The sequence below is a fragment of the Rutilus rutilus genome, assembly GCF_951802725.1.
Source record: "Rutilus rutilus genome assembly, chromosome: 1".
Taxonomy (NCBI): Eukaryota; Metazoa; Chordata; class Actinopteri; order Cypriniformes; family Leuciscidae; genus Rutilus; species Rutilus rutilus.
This window is the reverse complement of record NC_140209.1, coordinates 55,833,322-55,854,564: the sequence shown is the minus strand read 5'-3', so window position 1 is coordinate 55,854,564 and position 21,243 is coordinate 55,833,322. Positions and strand designations below refer to the sequence as shown.

At 43.8% G+C, this 21,243-nt stretch overlaps 2 protein-coding genes across 2 annotated transcripts in view; one reads left to right on the top strand and one right to left on the bottom strand.

The window, feature by feature from the left end:
- Positions 1 to 21,243, bottom strand: part of LOC311290028 (immunoglobulin lambda-1 light chain-like) — a 48,879-nt gene that overhangs the window by 15,582 nt on the left and 12,054 nt on the right. The window lies entirely within an intron of this gene.
- Positions 7,281 to 9,593, top strand: LOC311298759 (uncharacterized protein; the record flags this gene model as incomplete). The annotated part of the gene is made up of 2 exons (XM_084421977.1): positions 7,281 to 7,368; positions 7,997 to 9,593. The coding sequence occupies 2 exons, from the start codon at positions 7,281 to 7,283 to the stop codon at positions 9,478 to 9,480; spliced, it is 1,572 nt and encodes a 523-aa protein (XP_084278103.1). The 3' UTR covers positions 9,481 to 9,593.

Here is a 21,243-nt window from a genome sequence, read left to right as displayed (position 1 = left end):
TTTCCATGAGAGGCTGGATACAAACTGGAGCTGACGAACTCTATTTAACAACAGAAAAGCAGATTGGAAATAATTAGCGTAGCTGCTGTAGATCCTTCCAACAACTATAGATAGATCAGGTAAGCTATTTGAGAATCTATCTATAGTTGTTGGAAGGATTGTTCTGCCTGGTCGATAATGTGGCGCAACATGACAAATTTCAGCAGTACGTAGTATGCAAGTTACCATGTAATGATCAGTGACCATCACTTTGCGGTATAATATCTATATCGGTTGGATTGGTTCCATGTGATATAATTAAATCTAGTGTATGATTAAGACGATGAGTGGGACCAGTGACGTTTTGCTTGACCCCAAAGGAGTTGAATAAATCCTTTAAACGCAGCCCCTAACTCCGTTGCGCTTAAAGAAGATTAAAGAAAATAGTCCAATGCCGTGGTACAACGAGCACACTCGGGCCCTTAATAGAGCAGCCAGAAAAATGGAGCGCAACTGGAAGAAAACAAAACTAGAGGTATTTCGCATTTCATGGAAAGAGAGCTCGATTGCATACAGAGAGGCCTTAAAGGTCCCATGACATGGATTATTTTATAATGTTTCCTGGGGTGCCCTTATAATGTTAGTATGTTTTTAAAGGTGCCCTAGAATTTGAAATTGAATTTATCTTGGCATAGTTAAATAACAAGAATTCAGTACATGGACATGACATACAGTGAGTCTCAAACACCATTGTTTTCTCCTTCTTATTTAAATCTCGTTTTTGAAAAACACCCCTGAAAAATAGGCGAATCTCCACATAACATTAATATGGATCATTAATATGTACGCCTCCAAAAATTTGCATATGCCAGCCCATGTTCAAGGCCAGGTGGAACTGCGCAGCCGAATCATCGTCCGAATCATTTTTCCTCAGTTGCTCAGTGTTTGGATGTACAAATGAACACAAAGGTATTTTTTTAGTTCCTTCATCCGAGTCTCTGAAGAACCAGTGGGTTATGTGAATGTCTGATGTGTAATTGTTCAAGTTCAGACAGATAATCTTTCTCTCAAAGTCATTCAATACTGTTTATGCATCAGTAAATCAAGCCAGTGACTAAATGATCAATGTCACGTCGTTTCTCTTAGTAGGATGAAAATAATCTTACTTAAACTGTGATTAATATACAGATAGCGATCAAAGAACGATCCCTTTCCAGTCACCCAAGCTGTCAATCACACAGCGCGAGTTTATCTGGACACTTGCCAAAACTCGTTATGAAATCAATGACGCTGTAACGCTGCACAACGAAGCTCTTATTGTACATACATCATGTTTGCATTGGTGAAATCATTAGTGAGAGTGCAGAAACTGCGTTGCAATGATAAGATCTTCATTCACGTGATCAACGGGCTTACACTAAAGTCTCACAGCAGCCAATCACAGCAGTGGGCGTTTACACTGAAGTCTCACAGCAGACACGCCCCTTCAAACAGTGTTCAAATCAGAGGCTAAAATCAGGCTAGGAAAAATGCCTTTTATTTCTAAATTATAACAAATTTTGATCTAAAAAACATACTAACATTATAAGGGCACCCCAGGAAACATTCTAAAATAATAAAATAATCCATGCAAGGCCACCTTTAAGATGACATTTGTTATTAATTTAGAAGTAAAAGGCATTTTTCCTAGCCTGATTTTAGCCTCTGATTTGAACACTGTTTGAAGGGGCGTGTCTGCTGTGAGACTTCAATGTAAACGCCCACTGCTGTGATTGGCTGACATGCTTGCATATGAAATAGCTAGAATTATGTGGAACTCTCTCTAAGGGGGCAAAGAAGAGAAAGGGGAGGTGACCTTTCCCCTTATGACGACATAAAGGGAAGATTCTAGATTCGCCCGTCTGAGCTTTCATTTTCTCAAAAATACCCAGGGCTTTGTTTACACCTATCAAAATGTCTAGCCACTGGGGGACCATAGGCAGGCCAGGGGAACTCATATTAATGTAAAAAAAAAAAAAAAATCATAAAGTGAAATTTTCATGTCATGGGACCTTTAAAAGCTGCTAGATCTGCTTATTTTTCAACCCTATTAGAACCCTATTAGACCCTATTAGAAACTGTTATGCCGATGATACTCAGCTCTATATTTCTTCACGCCCTGACGAAACGTACAAATTCACAAAATTAACTGAATGTGTAGGTGATATAAAAAATTGGATGACTAGTAATTTCCTACTACTAAATTCTGAAAAAACAGAGATTCTAAGTATTGGACAATAATAATCTAGAATACTGTCTAACTCTTGATGGCTGCTCTGTTAAGTCTTCGTCATCGGTTAGGAACCTGGGTGTGCTCTTTGATACCGATATTTCATTTGAAAGTCACGAATCAATTTTTTCCTTAGGGACACTGCAATGCACTGCCTGATGCGATACTGTAGTAGACGGTTGCATAGTTATAATTTTCTCCCTGATATTATCAATCTTGTAAGTGAAGAAGTTCATAAAGTCATTGCTGCTGTGCTGCTTGGAAACTTCTGGGCTTGAAGCTTTATTTTTTGTTAGTTTAGCCACTGTTTCAAATAAATACCTAGGGTTTTGTTTATTTTCTTCTAATAGGGTTGAAAAATAAGCAGATCTAGCAGCTATTAAAGGTCCCATGACATGAAAATTTCACTTTAACATTAATATGAGTTCCCCTAGCCTGCCTATGGTCCCCCAGTGGCTAGACATTTTGATAGGTGTAAACAAAGCCCTGGGTATTTTTGTGATAAAATAAAAGCTCAGACGGGCGAATCTAGAATCTTCCCTTTATGTCGTCATAAGGGGAAAGGTCACCTCCCCTTTCTCTTCTTTGCCCGCAAAGAAAATTTGGATAAAAAAAAAATCCTCATTTTTTATATAGCGCTTTTAACCATGTAGATTGTTACAAAGCAGCTTTACAGAGATAAATGTATAATTTATGGTAGCAGAGATTGTTTTGACTTTATAGCGGTTCTTTAATAACGTTTTTTTTTCAGCTAAAGTTATTTTTGATTGATTCGCTTCCGTCGCAACGATCATTTGTTATTAAATTAGGGGCCGCTAAGACGACACCATTCTCTCTACACAGACTTTAAACGCAAACCTGTGAGAAACGCTGATGCCGTTCACATGCACATTAAGAATTGGTTCTATAGTTATGTGCGTTAGAATATATGTGCGCAGGTTTGTAATTCCCTACAAACAAAGCCTAAACAAAGTACTGGTCTTTCCTTATAAATTTTGATACAGAATTTTATTTTATTTTGTCACTTCGGGGTAGGTACGCAAAACAAATTTCCCGAAAACGCTTTATCTGTAGAGTGGTAAAGACTAGTTGGCACTTCATCACTGCGTTGTCATCGGGTCCTTGCGAAGGTCCTTCGTCAGGTCTGGATACGGCCTGGATCCGGCAGGCTGCGGGAAAACCTCGGGATAAACAAAGACACTAAAATTAGCGTAGATGCGATTCTTCTTATGATGTAACGAGTACATCAGGATTTATGGGAAGTGTTCCCGGTTCCGGCTGATCTAATCTATGCAGCCTAACATTGAATTATAGAAGTCTATAATGTATTATATGAATGCTAGGTCAAAGAGATGTGTCTTTAATCTGGCTTTGAACTGACAGAGTGTGTCTGCTTCCTGGACAATGTTAGGAAGACTGTTCCAAAGTTTTGGTGCTGCTAAATAGGAAAAGGATCTACCGCCAGCAGTTGATTTTTATATACTAGGTATTATCAACTGGCCGGAATTTTGAGATCGCAATAGACGTGAAGGACTATAATGTAGAGTCCTGCACGGGTGCGGGTACCCGCGGGTATTTTGCTCAAACGGGTGAAAAATATCCAACTGTGTCGGATACGGGTGCGGGTCGGGTCGGACACGAGCTAAACACGGGTCTAAACACGGGTTTAAAACAATCACATGCAAACGTAAAAATATATGCATATTTTTAGGAACACATCTACAAAAATATGCCTGTATTTCAAGTTGATAAAATAATTGAAAATCCACATCAGTTTATTTGTGCCCACGCGCCACGCCCTCCCAGGATCTATAACCTTACTACTTTCACTTTTAAAAATTCATCATAATATCTGCTTGCAATCGTCGAGATGGATGCTGAGGAGTTGAAGAAAAGAATAGCTAGTGGAGATTGTACAGTTGTCATCAAAAATTGACATCATTTTACGTCATCAAAAATTAAGTCCAGTGTGTGGGAGAAATTTGGAGTTATCTGAAGAAAATATTGTGAAAGGCTTATTTGCTGCATGCATTTTCGTGTTGGATTATAGCTGTAAATGTGGAACTTCATCGCCGAGGAAGCACGCAGATAACTGTGGTAACAAACAAAGCAGTTCTATCGAGCAGTATTTTTCAAATTTAACACTGTTAAGTAGACTATATGTGGTGTGCAGGGCGTGTTTCAACCCAAAATTGTCAAATGTAGGCTAGACGAAATTGCGTGGCAGATATAGTGTTGTAGCTGCGTCTGTTCGATTGGTAAGATGTTAAAAGGCTACTCAGTTTTACGTTTGCCATGTTCTTCATGTACCTGCCTTTTGACAGCTTCGGCTGAAGTTGTCCTTGTGTTAATTGTCGTGTAATAACTTCTGTATGACCTGGCAATAAACATTTTTGTAATTGTGTCTATAATGTGATTGGCTAAACTGATTTTATTTCGGGTGCGGGTCGGGTGTCGGTTCTATTTTAAGCGGGTCGGGTCGGGTGCGGATTTTAATTAGTGCTGCTGTCGGAAAACGGGTCGGATGCGGTTTTAAGCACTGCGGGTACGGGCGGGTGCGGATACCCGTGCAGGACTCTGCTATAATGCGTTAAGAGCTTGCTCAAGTACTGCAGAGCTAAACCATTTAGTGCTTTGTATGTAATCAGCAATATTTTAAAATTTATACGATGTTTAATAGGGAGCCAGTGCATTGTTGACAGAACTGGGCTAATATGGTCATACTTCCTGGCTCTGGTAAGAACTCGAGCTGCTGCGTTTTGGACCAGCTGTAATTTGTTTATTAAGCATGCAGGGCAATCACCCATAATCTAGCCTTGATGTCATGAACGCATGGACTTATTGTTCTGCATTTGTCAATGAGAGCATATGACGTAATTTAGATATATTTTTAAGATGAAAAAATGCGGATCCCTTTCGAGGGAACTCGAACTGCGTCGATAAGACACTTTGGGGAATGCCCTTAGCATAGCGGCTCTGAAGCATGAATGAAACTAAGCCAATCTTGATTGGTGTTGCGTCATGACGTAACGTGTGGCGGCATAACCGGAAGATACAAAGGGACGCTGGCACAAACACACGTTAGCTCCTTTGCGATGAAGCAAGCGCTCTGCCCGCGATAGGTGTGGCGACGAGACGCAGTGTCTCGTTCCCTTCTCGGGGAACAAGGGTTACAGTCGTAACCCGAGACGTTCCCCTTCGAGGGAACTCGCACTGCGTCGTCGTCGTGACGACACTTTGGGGAACGTAATGCCCACTATGCCACACCGTAATCACGCCCGCCCTAGTATGAAGCTGGAAGACCAGGCATACCTAGGACGCAAGCACTCTGGCGCCAGGCGTCACAGGGAGTTGCAGACTGTAGAAACGTATGAAGGTGTGCGGGGTGGCCCACCCAGCCGCCTCGCAAATCTCCTGAAGCGAGACACCAGAAAGGAGGGCCACCGAGGAGGCCATGCCCCTGGTGGAATGAGCCCTCACGGTCATAGGTGAAGGCAAATTGCGCACCTGATAAGCCGTGGCTATAGCCTGGACAATCCAATTGCTGATTGTCTGTTTAGATGCAGGCAGCCCTTTCTTGGGTGAACCAAAGAACACCAACAACTGGTCTGACTTCCTCCACTGAGAAGACTTCTCCAAGTAAACCCTTAGGGCTCTGACTGGGCAGAGCAGGTGAAATCTCCCCTCTTCGGCCATCACAGGTGGAGGATGGAAGGCCTGAAGAACCACTGACCGTGCCACACTAGACGGCACCTTGGGCACATAGCCCGGTCTAGGATGTAAGATGGCCTTAACTCCGCCAGGGGCAAACTCCAGGCAAGTTGGCGTTATAGCCAAGGCCTGGAGATTCCCCACTCTCCTCAGAGAGGTGATAGCAAGGAGAAAGGCCACCTTGAAGGTCAGGTTCTTTGCCTCAGCCGACTCCAGTGGCTCGAAGGGGGCCTCAGCCAACCCTTCAAGTACCACCGCCAGGTCCCAAGTTGGGACTCTGGAGTGAGCCGCAGGCCTCATCCTCCGAGCCCCACGGAGGAAACGTACAACCAGATGGTGCTTTCCCAAAGGCCCATCACCTACAGGCGAGTGGAAAGCCGCAATGGCAGCCACATACACCTTAAGTGTGGACGGGGTAAGACCGGCGGAGAAACGATCTTGGAGGAACTCCAGCACTGAAGCCACTGGGCAGTTAACTGGTTCCACCTCACGCTCTCTACACCAAGTGGAAAACACATTCCACTTCAGACTGTATCGTCTCCTAGTAGAAGGAGCCCTGGAGCTGAGTAGGGTCTCGACAACACCTGCTGACAGGCCAGCCTCTAGGTACCGAGCCCCCTCAGGGGCCAGACCCAGAGGTTCCACAGCTCTGGCCGGGGGTGAAATATTGTGCCCCCTGCCTGCGACAGCAGATCCCTCCTCAAAGGGACCTGCCACGGGAGGCCGTCCAGCAGTGCTACAATGTCCGAGAACCATACCCGGGTCGGCCAGCGGGGTGCTACTAAAAGTAGGCTGATCCCCTCCCGGCGGAACCGCTCCAAGACTCCCGGGAGCAGAGCGATCGGGGGTAATGCGTACAGACGCAGCCTCAGCCACGTCTGCATCATAGCGTCCAGCCCCAGCGGAGCTGGATGCCTGAGAGAGAACCACAGTGGACAGTGGGACGTCTCTTGAGACGCGAACAGATCCACTTCCACTGGGCCGAATCTCACGCACATGGCTTCCACCACCTCAGGGTGGAGTCGCCACTCCCCGGGCCTCAGCCCCTGTCTCGACAGGACGTCTGCTCCCTGATTTTGGTCCCCGGGGACATACATCGCTCTGAGAGACGACAGTTTCCCCTGGGACCACAGAAGGATGTGGTGTGCCAGTCTGCATAGAGGGCGCGACCTTTCGGGGGCGAAGCGTACCAATATCGGGTTCTTCCCTTTGGCCTAGCTCTCTCCCCTCGCACCTTCACCAAGTGCATGGATGCAGCGCGACATTCAAGCGCGCGAAATCACAACAAAAAACACACGAATTTTGCCACATCTGCTCGGGGATGTTGAGGGACACCCGCACACATGCCAGCCCAAACAAGAGGCACAAAGCCTTGTCCATGACGAGCCACTTCCAGGCCAAGTGCATGTGTACATTGATGGTTCTCGATTCTGTCAAAATGGTCATTTCTATACTGGCTGTGCAGTGTGGACCCCTCATCTTCCCGAGACAGATGCTAAACGGCAATTGTTGGTTAAACTACCAGCTAACATATCCGCACAAGAAGCTGAACTCATTGCACTGCTAGAAGCGATCAAGGCACACCCTGAACCGCTCTGCGTGTACACTGACAGTCGTTATTCTTTTGGCGTCGTAACTGATTTTATGGCCCAATGGCAATTGAGAAAGTTTCTCACTTCTGCTGGGACACCCATAAAACATTTCAACACTATAACTGCAATATGGCAAGCTGTACAAGCGCGGAACAACTCCATCTCCGTGGTAAAAGTGCGCGCGCACATTAACAAAAATCCAGATGAACACGAGAACAACAATAACATTGTTGACCAATTAGCTAAGCTGGCAGCAGTGAAAGGCGACCATTGGCAAAACGAGACAACCTCTGTTTCTGTAGCAAGTGCTTCGCAAGTCACACCCATCGACCTCAAACAGTACCAGCAAGATCTGTGGGTCTCTGATGGAGAACTTGTATCACACTTGAAACATGATCAGATGGTGAATATAATTGAAGGCCGAAATTGTATACCACCCCTCCAGGTGGCATAATCAAAGGAAATGTAAATAAGACTTTACTACATGACGTCAATCTTGTGATAACACATGTCACGTATAACATCTCTAATGTGTTATCTGCTTATGTTAAACACTGCAACTTTAATGATAAGACATATACATGGCTACAGTCACGCATCGATGATTTAATTTCTGATTACAAAAACAGACTTGCAGTTCAAATTCCAACTGCTCGCACTAAACGAGACCTGTTTGGAAATATAGCAGGCCTTTTTGGCTCAGTTAATTCTATATCCAACACTTACAAAATAACAGGTCAATCTCAATATTCAACTTGGTTGGCAAATCAGGTAGCTACTGGTTTTCAACACATCACCAATAGTAACGAAAACATTATCAAAGCGGTCAGATCTGAGGCGCAGGCGCTTCTGACGACCAGTCAATCAATTTTCAATCAGACCCGTACCATCGAGCATGACTTAGCCTGTAGATTGTACGCACAAGATTTGTTTACTGCAGCAAGACAAGAGATTTTAGATCTTCGTCTCCATAAAACACCTAGGCATGTTTTAAATGATCTTATTGAAATTTTAGATCTGCATAGATGGCTTGCATCAGAAAGAATGAAAAATATTAAGTATTCTGAATTGCTTTCAACATTAATGATGTATACTGGAAATGAATGTACTGGCTGTATTGGGTTCTTTGCCACTTTCCCTCTAATTCACCCAGATCAAATTTATCTAAATTCCACTACCATACGCTCTATTGGCGTGGTAGTGAGAGATCAAATCATAAAATGGGATCATCTGACGGGGTATATGACTTTGAAGGGCACTGAAACTTTGTTTACCACTCGCACCTGTTGTCATGAAACATCTAGTTACATTATCTGTACCTGCAACACTCTACAACCCTTTTCTTCCAATGATTCTAAGCTCATTAATGTTCAGTCACTGCATGGTCATTCTGATGCTGTTCAAGTGTCTCACACACAGTGGTGCGTCGTCAGTGAGATGAATTCCTTCTCCTATGGAGGTCTGACCTGCCCTGCGAACCACACGTTCTGTTTGGAAGTGAAAGAGGACTTTTCAATGGGTCAGATAAACATCCTGGGGAGGGTACCGATGGACGTGGACGTTTCTCCCTGGTGGGAGGACACTTTCTATGAACAGAGCACTCAAGCTTTGGTCAAAACAATGGACTTGGTGCAAGAAATCATCTTACAGACTGAGTACCATCTCAACCAAGCTCAAGTGGAAGCGAATCTGGCGAGAAAGACTGCAGAAATCCTGTCCAGCTCCTCTACCCGCTCAGCAAGGTATGCTTATACCTGGTGGGACTGGACGTTCCGTGGATGTGTCCTCGCCAGTATGCTCATCTTCTTATTCACACTCTGCCAGTGCTGCTACTTCAGATGCCTTCTCCGCACAATGCGCACTTCAACGAACGTGGCCATTGCGCTCAGTCCATTACAGGTACCAGCCCTACGGAAACTGCAACCATAAGCGGACTTCATCAAATTTTGGCCCCTCAGGGACTGATCTAAATCTGCCCCAAGGGGCCAGGGGCGGAAACTGTAAGGATGGACTTTTACTAAGACTGAATTCAAGAATCCTAAACCGCAATAAAACAATAAAACTTGACCCCTTTAAAGCCCTGCACGGACCTTAAAGCTGCCGTCGGCAACATTTTTTTGATCAAATTCAGTGAAATTGACACTATAATCCGACAGAACAACATAAATAAGGTTGTAAGGATGGACTTTTACTAAGACTGAATTCAAGAATCCTAAACCGCAATAAAACAATAAAACTCACTAATCTGAAGAAGAGATCTATGGGACAGAGAGCACAACACAACTTCTCCAATCTCGTCTCTTCCCCCCATGCTGGGGTCCTGACTCCTCACACTATCTTCTCCCCCCAGGTCTCATTCAGTCATGCAAAACACACACACCTACTGTCTCCAGTTGTTTTATGAGAGGTCAAAATAAATACTTCTGGTGCGAATGGTAAAGAAGTTTCATTCCCGCAGCAGCAGAACAGTCAGAACAAAGAAAACAATGCCTGTTCTTCTGATGTGGGAAGATGCCCCAATAAAGATAATAGATAACCATTTGTGTTTATCCCCCAAACTCAGGCGTGACCACTTGGGCACGAGAAAGGGTCCAGCAAAAGCTGAATAAATATTTGGGTGCTAGATGTTTATTGTTCTTTTATTCCACTTGGGTATTTAAAGGGAATTGGCAAACCACTCAAGGAAGCATCTGTAAACAGAACTTCCCACACTGTTGCTGTGTGTCTCTATTGCCAGGTATGCTGACTCTTTGAAACTATTTTTGATATTGCATTTTAAATGTTGTCTCTATTATATGCTGATCAGTTGTGTATTATGTATTCTTTTTAATTCTTTTTATTGGATGTTTAATTCTGCCTGGCAAAAATAAATGTTAACCTTGATTTATTCTGCATTCTTCTGAAATCATTATTTCCAGTAGATTAATGTGTAGTCGGGTGTTTCCGCAAAACTTTGTCCAGAATAGATCAAACTGAAGGCACTTTGAATGGACCATGGGGCACATCTTAGAAAAACCTTCTGATTTCTGACTATTTCCTGACTTAGCATGTTGTATGCTGCAAATATTATATAAATTATGCCTATGGGTCTGTAGTGTGCGACCGCATGGGGTAAAATATTTGTACTGCACCCTCTGACTATTTCAGGACTGGCTAGTTTGTGATCGTGAGCGCGCAGTCGCGACGTGACGTCTCAAAGTGACACTAGGTCCATAATGAGCGAATATTTGAAAGTATGAGATGCCTAGAATAATTCTTGGTCTAAATTAAATCACAACTAATCTGCGGATCAGCTGTTAAGATAGACAATTGGAATAAACAAAGAGTTACTTAAAATTTGGAGTCAGATTAAATTATTCATGGAGTCAGAATTAAAATTGGAAATCCACTGTTTAATAAATTAAAGTGATTTTTCCAGAAGCGCCCGAAAAGACATACACGCTGAATTCCCTTCGAACCAAGACACTGGACACCGTCTTTGGGCCGGTGATTGGAGCTTACAAGGTCGTTTTAGAAAAAAACCCGAGCTTCTAACTCCACCTTGAGCGTGTTATTTGTTTTGCAAAAATCCACCGCTCCCGTCTCATCGGGTCCAATCAGCGCGGGGGGGTGTGAGATCTGACTGTCAATCACAGGTCGTGCACACGCGTCAGATTCCCTCTCCCTCGCGCAGACGCACACGCGGTTACAATATCACATGCACACGACACGCCGAAGTTCGCCTGAAGATTGTACGAAGCGTGATGGCGGAGAGAAAATCTACTAACAAGCTTCCAATTCCTCGGTTATTGCTATCTATGGATAGATTAGCCAGGGCAGCCTACCTCCAAGTCCATGGTGTTGATCGATGCTGAAGAGACGGACGCGTTCACAGAAAATCAGGTACACACGCACTGACGATGGGCGGGTGCTCGTTGGTAGTGGGGGAGGGGCGTGAGAGTTGTAAACATTCAAAATTTTGGCTAAGTCCACTCAATCTGCCAGACTTGCCGACTGCAGCTTTAATATGTTTCTGAAATCATCCATTTTTATTATTCATAGAAATCATTAAAGTCACAAAACCAGCTGCTCCTTGAAACTACTTGGTCATGCTTAAAAGGCAAAGGAGATTGCGCTTTCTCAGTTGCTGCCCCAAAGTTGTGGAATGGTTTACCAATGTCTATCAGATCCTCTACCTCTGTAAACGTTTAAAACCCGTCTTAAGACATATTTGTTTGATGAGGCCTTTGTTACTTTGTAAGGACCATTAGTTTTGGATTAGATTTATATATATATATATATATATATTTTTTTTATCTTATCTCTTTCCTTAATTGTATTGTATTGTATTTTATCTTATCACTTTAAAAATTGTACAGCAATCTGGCACACTTTGAGTTTTTTAAGGTGCTTTATAAATACATTTTGATTGATTGTGTAACCAGGTGATGGTTAGGGGCCTTAATGCTTTTAATGTGAATAAGAGACCTAGATATCTACAGAAAATGTAGTTGAGGGTCATTTAAGAGGCATCGGGTGACGTCATCGCGTACGCGAACGGAAAAAATGAGCGTGAACGCGCGATGACGAAGTCACAGAGAGAGTTATGCTGCATGTGTGTGACTGCTGTTCAAGTGTAATTGTCATCATTCAGGTACAGTTCCCTTTCAAGGCGGTCACTTCGACATTACGTCACTGACGTATATGGGAACTCCTTCCTTCTCCATTTTCACTGAAATCTTATAGGCTAACGCCAGCTGGAGACAGGTCCGCGGGCAGTATAAATAGCATGGGCGCGACAATACGTCAGAATCTCTTTCTTCACGCTAGAAGTCTTATCTGAAGTCATCGTGGAAGTTGCAATAGAGGTTACTCACCATGTTTCCTCCCCGCATCCGATGGCTGCTAACCTATATGCCAGATATGTGCGGGTCCTATTGACTCGCTCTACCCTAACAAGGATCAACCGAGGCCGCACTCACGGAACAAAGGCTGTGCCGGACAGTGTGCGTCCTCAGGGGAATAAACTCGGGCATCAGCGGGGATGAGGCCCACTGCCGCCAGCAGGCCGCTGGTGGGCCCTCTCCCGCCCTAGTTGACGCTGCCCGTCGCCACTCCGGTCCTCTTCGCGGGCTCGCTAGAAGGACTCGACGCGATAGGCTCTGTTGATAATACTTAGCCCGGTATATCAGCCAGGCTACTTCAAGAAAGACTCCGTCTTCCACGACGTCCTTGGTAAACTCAGTCGTGCGCAAGACGCGCGTCTAGATAGACGAGGCAAAGGCCATGGCTCCGTGTCTAAAAGAGAAAGTGCGGATGCTATGAGTCTCTAGACACCCCGCTCTGACAATGGAAAGTGCACAGCCGCAATCCGGTGAGTGTTTACCCCCCTTCTAGTCAGTTTTGACTACGGGGTTGCGCAGTCGTTACCGCTTATGCTGTTGACGCTGGGCCTACATAACATTACATATTGATGTGCTTAACAGTTACAGCTTATGTTGTCAGGCTGCCCTGTATCCTTCAGTGCAACTGGCCATGCTGATTTAACTACGTATTCACAGTTGTTGTCGCTACGCCACTGACGCTGTGTTTATGTACACACTGCACACTATTATGTGCTATGATTTGTGCCGTTATATATTGCCCTGTATCCTTCAGTGCAACTGGCCATTCTGATTAACTTCGTATTCACAGTTGTTGTCGCTACGCCACTGACGCTGTGTTTATGTACACACTGCACACTAATATGTGCTATGATTTGTGCCGTTATATATTGCCCTGTATCCTTCAGTGCAACTGGCCATTCTGATTAACTTCGTATTCACAGTTGTTGTCGCTACGCCACTGACGCTGTGTTTATGTACACACTGCACACTTTTATGTGCTATGATTTGTGCCGTTATATATTGCCCTGTATCCTTCAGTGCAACTGGCCATTCTGATTAACTTCGTATTCACAGTTGTTGTCGCTACGCCACTGACGCTGTGTTTATGTACACACTGAACACTGTGCTATGATTTGTGCCGTTATATATTGCCCTGTATCCTTCAGTGCAACCGGCCATTCTGATTTAACCACAGTTGTTGTGCAGCGCAAATGACGCTGTGTTTACGTACACACTGCACTCTGTTATGTGTTCGTGATTTATGCCGCTATAAATTGCCCTGTATCCTTCAGTGCAACTGGCTATTCTGATTCAACTATGTATTTACAGTTGCTGTGCGATGCCACTGACGCTGTGTTTATGTACACTGATATGTGTGTGTTATGCTTATGCCACGATATTGCCCTGTATCCTTCAGTGCGACTGGCTATTCTGATTACTACGTAGTCACAGTTGTTGTGTGATGCAACTACGCTGTGTTACGTACACACTACACACTTATGTGTTAGGATTTATGCCACTATATATTGCCCTGTATTTTTCAGTGCAAATGGCTATTCTGATTACTACGCAGTACGTATTCACAGTTGTTGCGTGTTGCAACTGACACTGTGTTACGTACACAATACACACTGATGTGTTATGAATTTTGCCATTGCCCTGTATCCTTCAGTGCAAATGGCTATTCTGACTACTACGTACTCACAGTTGTTGCGCGATGCAAGTGATGCTGTTACGTACACAATACACACTGATATGTGTTATGAATTTTGCCGTTGTATATTGCCCTGTATCCTTCAGTGCAAATGGCTATTCTGACTACTACGTATTCACAGTTGTTGCGCGATGCAACTGACGCTGTTACGTACACAATACACACTGATATGTGTTATGAATTTTGCCGTTGTATATTGCCCTGTATCCTTCAGTGCAAATGGCTATTCTGACTACTACGTATTCACAGTTGTTGCGCGATGCAACTGACGCTGTTACGTACACAATACACACTGATATGTGTTATGAATTTTGCCGTTGTATATTGCCCTGTATCCTTCAGTGCAATGGCTATTCTGATTACTACGCAGTGCGTATTCACAGTTGTTACGTGGTGCAACTGACGCTTTGTTTACGTACACACTGCACACTGATATGTGTTATGAATTTTGCCGTTGTATATTGCCCTGTATCCTTCAGTGCAAATGGCTATTCTGACTACTACGTATTCTACGCAGTGCGCATTCACAGTTGTCGTGCGATGCAACTGACGCTGTGTTTATGTACACACTACACACTGATATGTGTTATGATTTTTGCCGTTATATATTGCCCTGTATCCTTCAGTGCAAATGGCTATTCTGGATTACTATGTATTCACAGTTGTTGTGCGATGCAACTGACGCTGTGTACACACTACGCACTGATATGTGTTACGATTACGCCGCTATATATTGCCCTGTTTCCTCAGTGCAACTGGCTACTCTGATTACTGTGTATTCACAGTTGTTGTGCGATGCCACTGACGCTGTGTTATGTACATTGATATGTGTCTATGATTTATGCCGTTATATATTGCCCTGTATCCTCAGTGCAACCGGCTATTCTGATTAACTACGTATTCACAGTCGATGTCACTATGCCTCTGACGCTGTGTTTTGTACACATTAATGTAACTATGCTATCACATTGCCCTGTTTCCTTCAGTGCAACTAGCTATCCTATCTAACTGTGCATAGTCACAGTTGTCGCTATGGCGACTTGCGCTGCATCTGTGTACACACTAAAGCGTTATGCTGTTATGTTGCCCTTCAACAACTGACTATTATGTTTGAACTGCGCATATTCATGCAGTTTCGGTCGCTTCGACGACTTGCGCTGCATTATACACACATGTTTTAAATGTGCGCACTGATGTGTTATGCTGTTATGTTGCCCTCTATCCTTCAGTGCAACAACCAGCTGTCCTATCTAACTGTGCATATTCACAGTTCTGTCGCTACGGCGACTACACTGCACTTATGTACGTACAAGGACGTGTTTTTGCTATTTTGTTGCCCTGTTTCCTTCAGTGCAAAACTAGCTATCCTAATCTAACCGTGCATATTCACAGTTTCTGGATGTATGTACGTACACGGATGTGTTATGCTGTAATGCTGCCCCGTTTCCTTCAGTGCAGCTAGCCATCCTGATCTAACTGTGCATCTCAGTTTCTGTCTAGTTTCTGTCGCTATGGCGACTTACGCTGCATTTTATGTACATACATGGATGCGCTATTCTTACGCACTTGTGTTATGCTGTCATGTTGCCCTGTATATTAGTGCAACTAGCTATCCCAGTCGAACTGTGCATATTCACAGTGTCCGTCGATACGGCGACCTGCGCTGCTTTTATTTGCACATGGATGTGTTCATGCTGCGGTGTTGCCCCGTATCCTTCAGTGCCTATACTGAGCTACTGCGTATATTAAGTTGGCGCTACAGCGACCGATGCTGTTACGTACATGTGCTACGCTGTTATGTTGCCCCGTTTCCTTCAGTGCAACTGGCTATTCTGTACTAACTCGTATACTCATAGTTCTAGCTACGGCTACGACTGTGTTTGTGTACTTACTGAGGTGCTATGCTATTATGGGGCTATTATCTAACTGCGTATATTCACAGTTGTTGTCGCTACGGCCACTAGCACTGTGTTTATGTACATTCAGTTATGTGTTAATTGCACTTCTGTACGTCGGCTACAGAACATCGGCTATGTTCTACAAGGGAGTGTCAGTTTCCTCGTGACCCCCTTACTGGCCTATCATCCCCGGTTCATGGACCTGAGAGAGTTATGGGGCCCCCCATGACAATCCCCTTCAGGAAGGTCCTGCTTCTACAGGCGATCGGCACGATTGGCACCCCAGCCCCAAGCTGTGGAACCTTCTTGTGTGTCCGCTGCTGGGTCCATAGTTGAGCAAGACACTTCACACTAATAAGTGCTGAGAGCTCTCTTTGAGAATGACCTTTCCACCTGCTCTCGCCCCAGCGAAGCACTTTGGAGATCTACGCTCATTCTAAGTGAAAGATTTTGCATTGTCTCGGACCTGGTGACTGCAGTGTCACTCTCAGTCCGATACCAAGCTGCGTTCCGAAGTCGCTTACACCGTTCAGAGCACAGATTGATCCCTGCCCGCCTTCTGCTGAGCCGTCAGCCTCACGTGATGCTGATGCTCAGAGTGCTGTTGGCCCTGTAAGGGCTTTGCAGATGTGCGTGGATCACAAGGCAGCAGTCTGACTAGCTGTTTGTGTGCTTGGTGGATGGTACTAGGGACGTGCTGTTTTATACTGAGAATTTCTCACTGAATTCGACGCTTGCAATGCTGGCTTAATGCCTACGGGATTTAGGTATGCTGGCTGTCTTCTCAGAACACGTTCGCCAGGGTTTCAAGTTTGATGCACTGCCTATAGCGTCGTGGGTTCGGTGAATTTTATTCATGTACTCATGAACTGTTAACCACCAGCTGTGCAGTAGTCTGCATTATGCAGAGTTACCATTCTGCTAACTCTGTGTTATGACTGTTACATAGCTGTTCCGCATTACGCAGTAGTTTTCAATGTCTGTTAACTCTGTGTATGGCTATAAGGTTATGCAGCTGTCACCGCTATTGCCGTCGACACTGTGTTAACTCGTGCTTGAGTGCTTATGGTATTGTGCTGCCCTGTCCAGTGCAGCCTTCGCTTCATTGCATTGGATATGCAACTTGGTAAGGTCGGAACAGACGTTTCTTGGTCTAGTTTTGCCTATCAGTTCGAGTGCTCCTAGCGGCGCTGCTGGCTTAGAACTGTTGTCTCGTGGGAGTGTAGCTTGACCCCGTTCAGGGCTTATCTTCACTGCGCTCACGGCGGGATTCTATACAGTTCCCATATACGTCAGTGACGTAATGTCGAAGTGACCGCCTTGAAAGGGAACGTCTCCGGTTACTATCGTAACCTCGGTTCCCTGAGAGGCGGGAACGAGACATTACGTCAGCCGCCGTGCTCGCCGTTTGATCAGCTGTGCTAGCGTTCAGTCTTGATTCTGACGTATTGTCGCGCCCATGCTATTTATACTGCCCGCGGACCGGTCAGCATTTGCATGTTCGCGTCAATTGGCCAGCTGTCTCCAGCTGGCGTTAGCCTATAAGATTTCAGTGAAAATGGAGAAGGAAGGAGTTCCCATATACGTCAGTGACGTAATGTCTCGTTCCCGCCTCTCAGGGAACCGAGGTTACGATAGTAACCGGAGACGTTGTCCGTCAGCCTCTCACCATCGGAGGATTGTTGTCGTCATCAAGATGGAGTTCGGGCCGGGGAAAGCATAGACATAATAAATATGGGGGAAAGTGTCGGTGTTGGTGATGCGTTTGTCAACACATTGGCGCGCTCCGCATTTTACCCACTTATGCTAGCTACATATTCAGTTTGATGTGAAAATGTGAATGTAGAGGTAACTTTATCCATTCTTACTGTTTTTTATTTTATGTAACCATCTTTTGTCATACGACGTCATGTCATAATCTTTAATAAATACACCGTTCTGATTTCACACATTTGATCTGAATTGCTTGGAAACACAACGTCATAAAAACGAGCCAGACAATACTTTTTTCCCCGCACACGTTTACTGGGTATAAATGGCAAAACATGAAGTGCTGCATGGCATGCATATATTTGAGGGAAGTGGACCCACCATTCCCTTCACAGACACAAGCTGGGACAAATTCATTAAATTAGTGTTTCTGTGTAAAGACCTTGAGTGCAGAGAAAGTATTATAGCAGAAGAGGCAGTACAGGCATACAAGTTACAAAGCCATGAACCTACAAACCAGTTAGTCAAACCAGCTAACACTGGCTACCACAGGGAGTGCTACAGCCATTTCACAAATATCACGAAGATAAAACGAGCACAAAAGGAGAGGAGAGAAGGCAGTATTAGTTGAAGAAACTGCAAAGGAAGGTTAGTATTATATGGTAGACAGGCGGTGCAGTATAAGACATACAGTGCAGTGTAGACAGTAATATAAATTAAATATAAATGTGCAATGTATTAGCAGTAGCCTTACAAGAGCAGAATATATATGGATATGCAGTATGAACAACATATGTGCAGTGTAGTAGCAGTAACAGTATAAGAGTAGTACAAATAATATATAGATAATATACAGTGTATTAACAGTTAAAACACCCTGCAAAAATGTACCCTTCCAATTATGGCATCATTAACATCAACAAGGCCGGACACCTGAACGCTGTGAAACTGGTCTATTACCCATGTTAAGGGAACAGGTGGAATCAATATATGGAGCATAAGGTTTCCCCTGCTGAAAGTTACAAACCATTTTTCCTTAATCAGTGATGTGGGGAAGGGTGCAGAACCTAGATCTATTGTTTTGCACTTTTTTTAGTGGTAGAAGCAGAGGATGATGAGGCAACTCCAGTAAAAGCATGGGCTCTGAGGTCTTGCGCCCATGATCGCTACACGTCCAGCTCCAGAGGCCATACTGGAACTTGTGCACTGCTCGTGTAAAAAAATAAAATAAAATTGTGTTAAGGGTAGATGCACATGTAAACTGCATGAGTGTGTGTGTGTGTTGGCTACTCCTGCAGAAGTAAATCTGTAAATACTGTAAATCTGTATGCCCTTGAGCAAGGCACCTAACCCCTAATTGCTCCCCGGGCGCCACACAAAGGCTGCCCGCTGCTCTGGGTGTGTGTATTCACGTTTGCAGTGTGTGTGTGTTAACTACTCACTACTCTTCTCCTAATGTGTGTGCATTAACTTGGATGGGTTAAATGCAGAGGTCAAATTCCAAGTATGGGTTACCATACTTGGCCGTCATGTGTCACTTTCACTTACACTTTCACATGTTTATGTACATTAGAACTCTGCTCTGTTTGATAGCCTATGTTCTTTAGTCACAATGACTGGTATGTGTCTGTGTAACAAGGTCTAGCCATTTCAAAGCCTGCTTTCTCAAACAAAGATGTTTTATGGAAATCTACATATCAATCACCATTACCCATTTTATTATAGGACGATTTGATCTCATGCTCCCAGAAGTAAATGGTCAGAGCTGTGGCAGTGACTGGACACCTGATGTCAAGGACCTTGTGTGGAGTGGCTTGTGGCCCGTATCCACTATTAAGTTCCAAACAGTCTATCATGTAAATGTTTTCAAAACGTATGAACAGATGAAGTTGGATGCACCGAGTATGTCTCGTCATGCATTTGTGAAGATGCTAGAGACAAACTCAAAACGTCATGGAAGGGTAAAGTACCAACACTACATTCAGTCTTACAAACTACTATCTTTTGCTAATGGGAGGGGAAGGGTGTTAGACCTGCTGACTGCAGGGACCTCCTTAGGAATGGCTACTCTCAGCGAGGGCTTCTTTTCTGCTTGTACAGTAACGTCCTGTTGAAGGAGGAGGTTATAAAAACTTAATGGAGCACTCACTGTGGAGCTAAATTAGTTATAGGAGTAATCATGCTCAGTTCAGTGTCTCTTGTTTTCTTCATTTTGAATACACACTGGCGTCAGTCACCATGCATTTGAGGCCAATATTTAATGAAATTGTGCCTGTCTTTAGACAGATGGTTTGATATGTGTAATGTCAAAAATGCAACTTTTTTACCCCCTTTGCATCTCTTACAGATTGGTAAAATCTGCCGAGATACATTTCACCTAAGTTTTCGTCAGTATAAATATTCAATATCGGAGATAGATTAATATTTGAGAAAGGATGACATAATGCAGTGCCCAGCTTGCACTCCGAACATGGTGGCTGTGTCGGCAGATGGAAATAGGAAGGCTTATCGCTTCAACAAATCAAAAGGGTTTGTATAGTCCCATACTGCACATCAATACAAAAAAGTATGACTATGAAAGGGAATATAAAGTTAGAGATATACCCAAACTAAATGTTCTTCTGTTCATTGCATTCAACTCTTTTTTTATTTTTCATTTTAGAACTGGTGATAAGTCCTTCTATGAAGGTCTCTTCTTTGCTCCTGACAATGATGGCATGAGAGTGGTAAGACTGAATGAAATGTACACATTCACCAGCCAAACTATTATCATGTATATCATGTTTGGCTCACTTTTGTCTTCAATTTTCACTTTAGTCTATATTATTATTACCACAACACACAGGTGCTTCCGGTTGTGCCAGCTGCACCTCCTTAATGTCCACCACATCTCAGGTTCTTTTGTCAGTTTGAGATGGCTCAAGCTTTGTAGCATGCCATGTTTTCCTGCTGATAGTACCCATTTAATGTTTGGGTACATAGGGGTCATGAAGTAATGAACAAGGCTGTGGAATTCTAGATATTATCAGAGGGAAAAGTGTGCTGTTAAAACAGCCTCACGCCACCATCAGCAGCCTAAACATTGATTTAAAGCATTATGTATTCAGGCTTTCTTGCTGGTTATGTACAATTATGATTGTACTTCTTGAATTTTACTGCAGAAAGCCAATTCTGTCCAAAGTCAATTACACTAACTTTCTTCTCCATTCTAATGTTCAGTTTTAACTTCAACAAATGCAGACAAAATGCACTGAGTAGATAGCATGTGAGGATATTTGCAATAACGAACATGTCAATAGGTGTAATATTTTGTCTATTAAATGTATGTCTGCATATATGGCAAGATGTCTGTTTCCTTTGTTTGTGTAATTGTGTTTTAGACACCTGGAAGAGCCACCTGTGGCAACTCAACAAAGGAAGTGTCAAAAAAAGCTAGTGATCGCCTAGATGAGGAAGGCATGGAGATCGCTGTGTGCCGGCATGGCTTTTTCTTGAGGGGACTCAA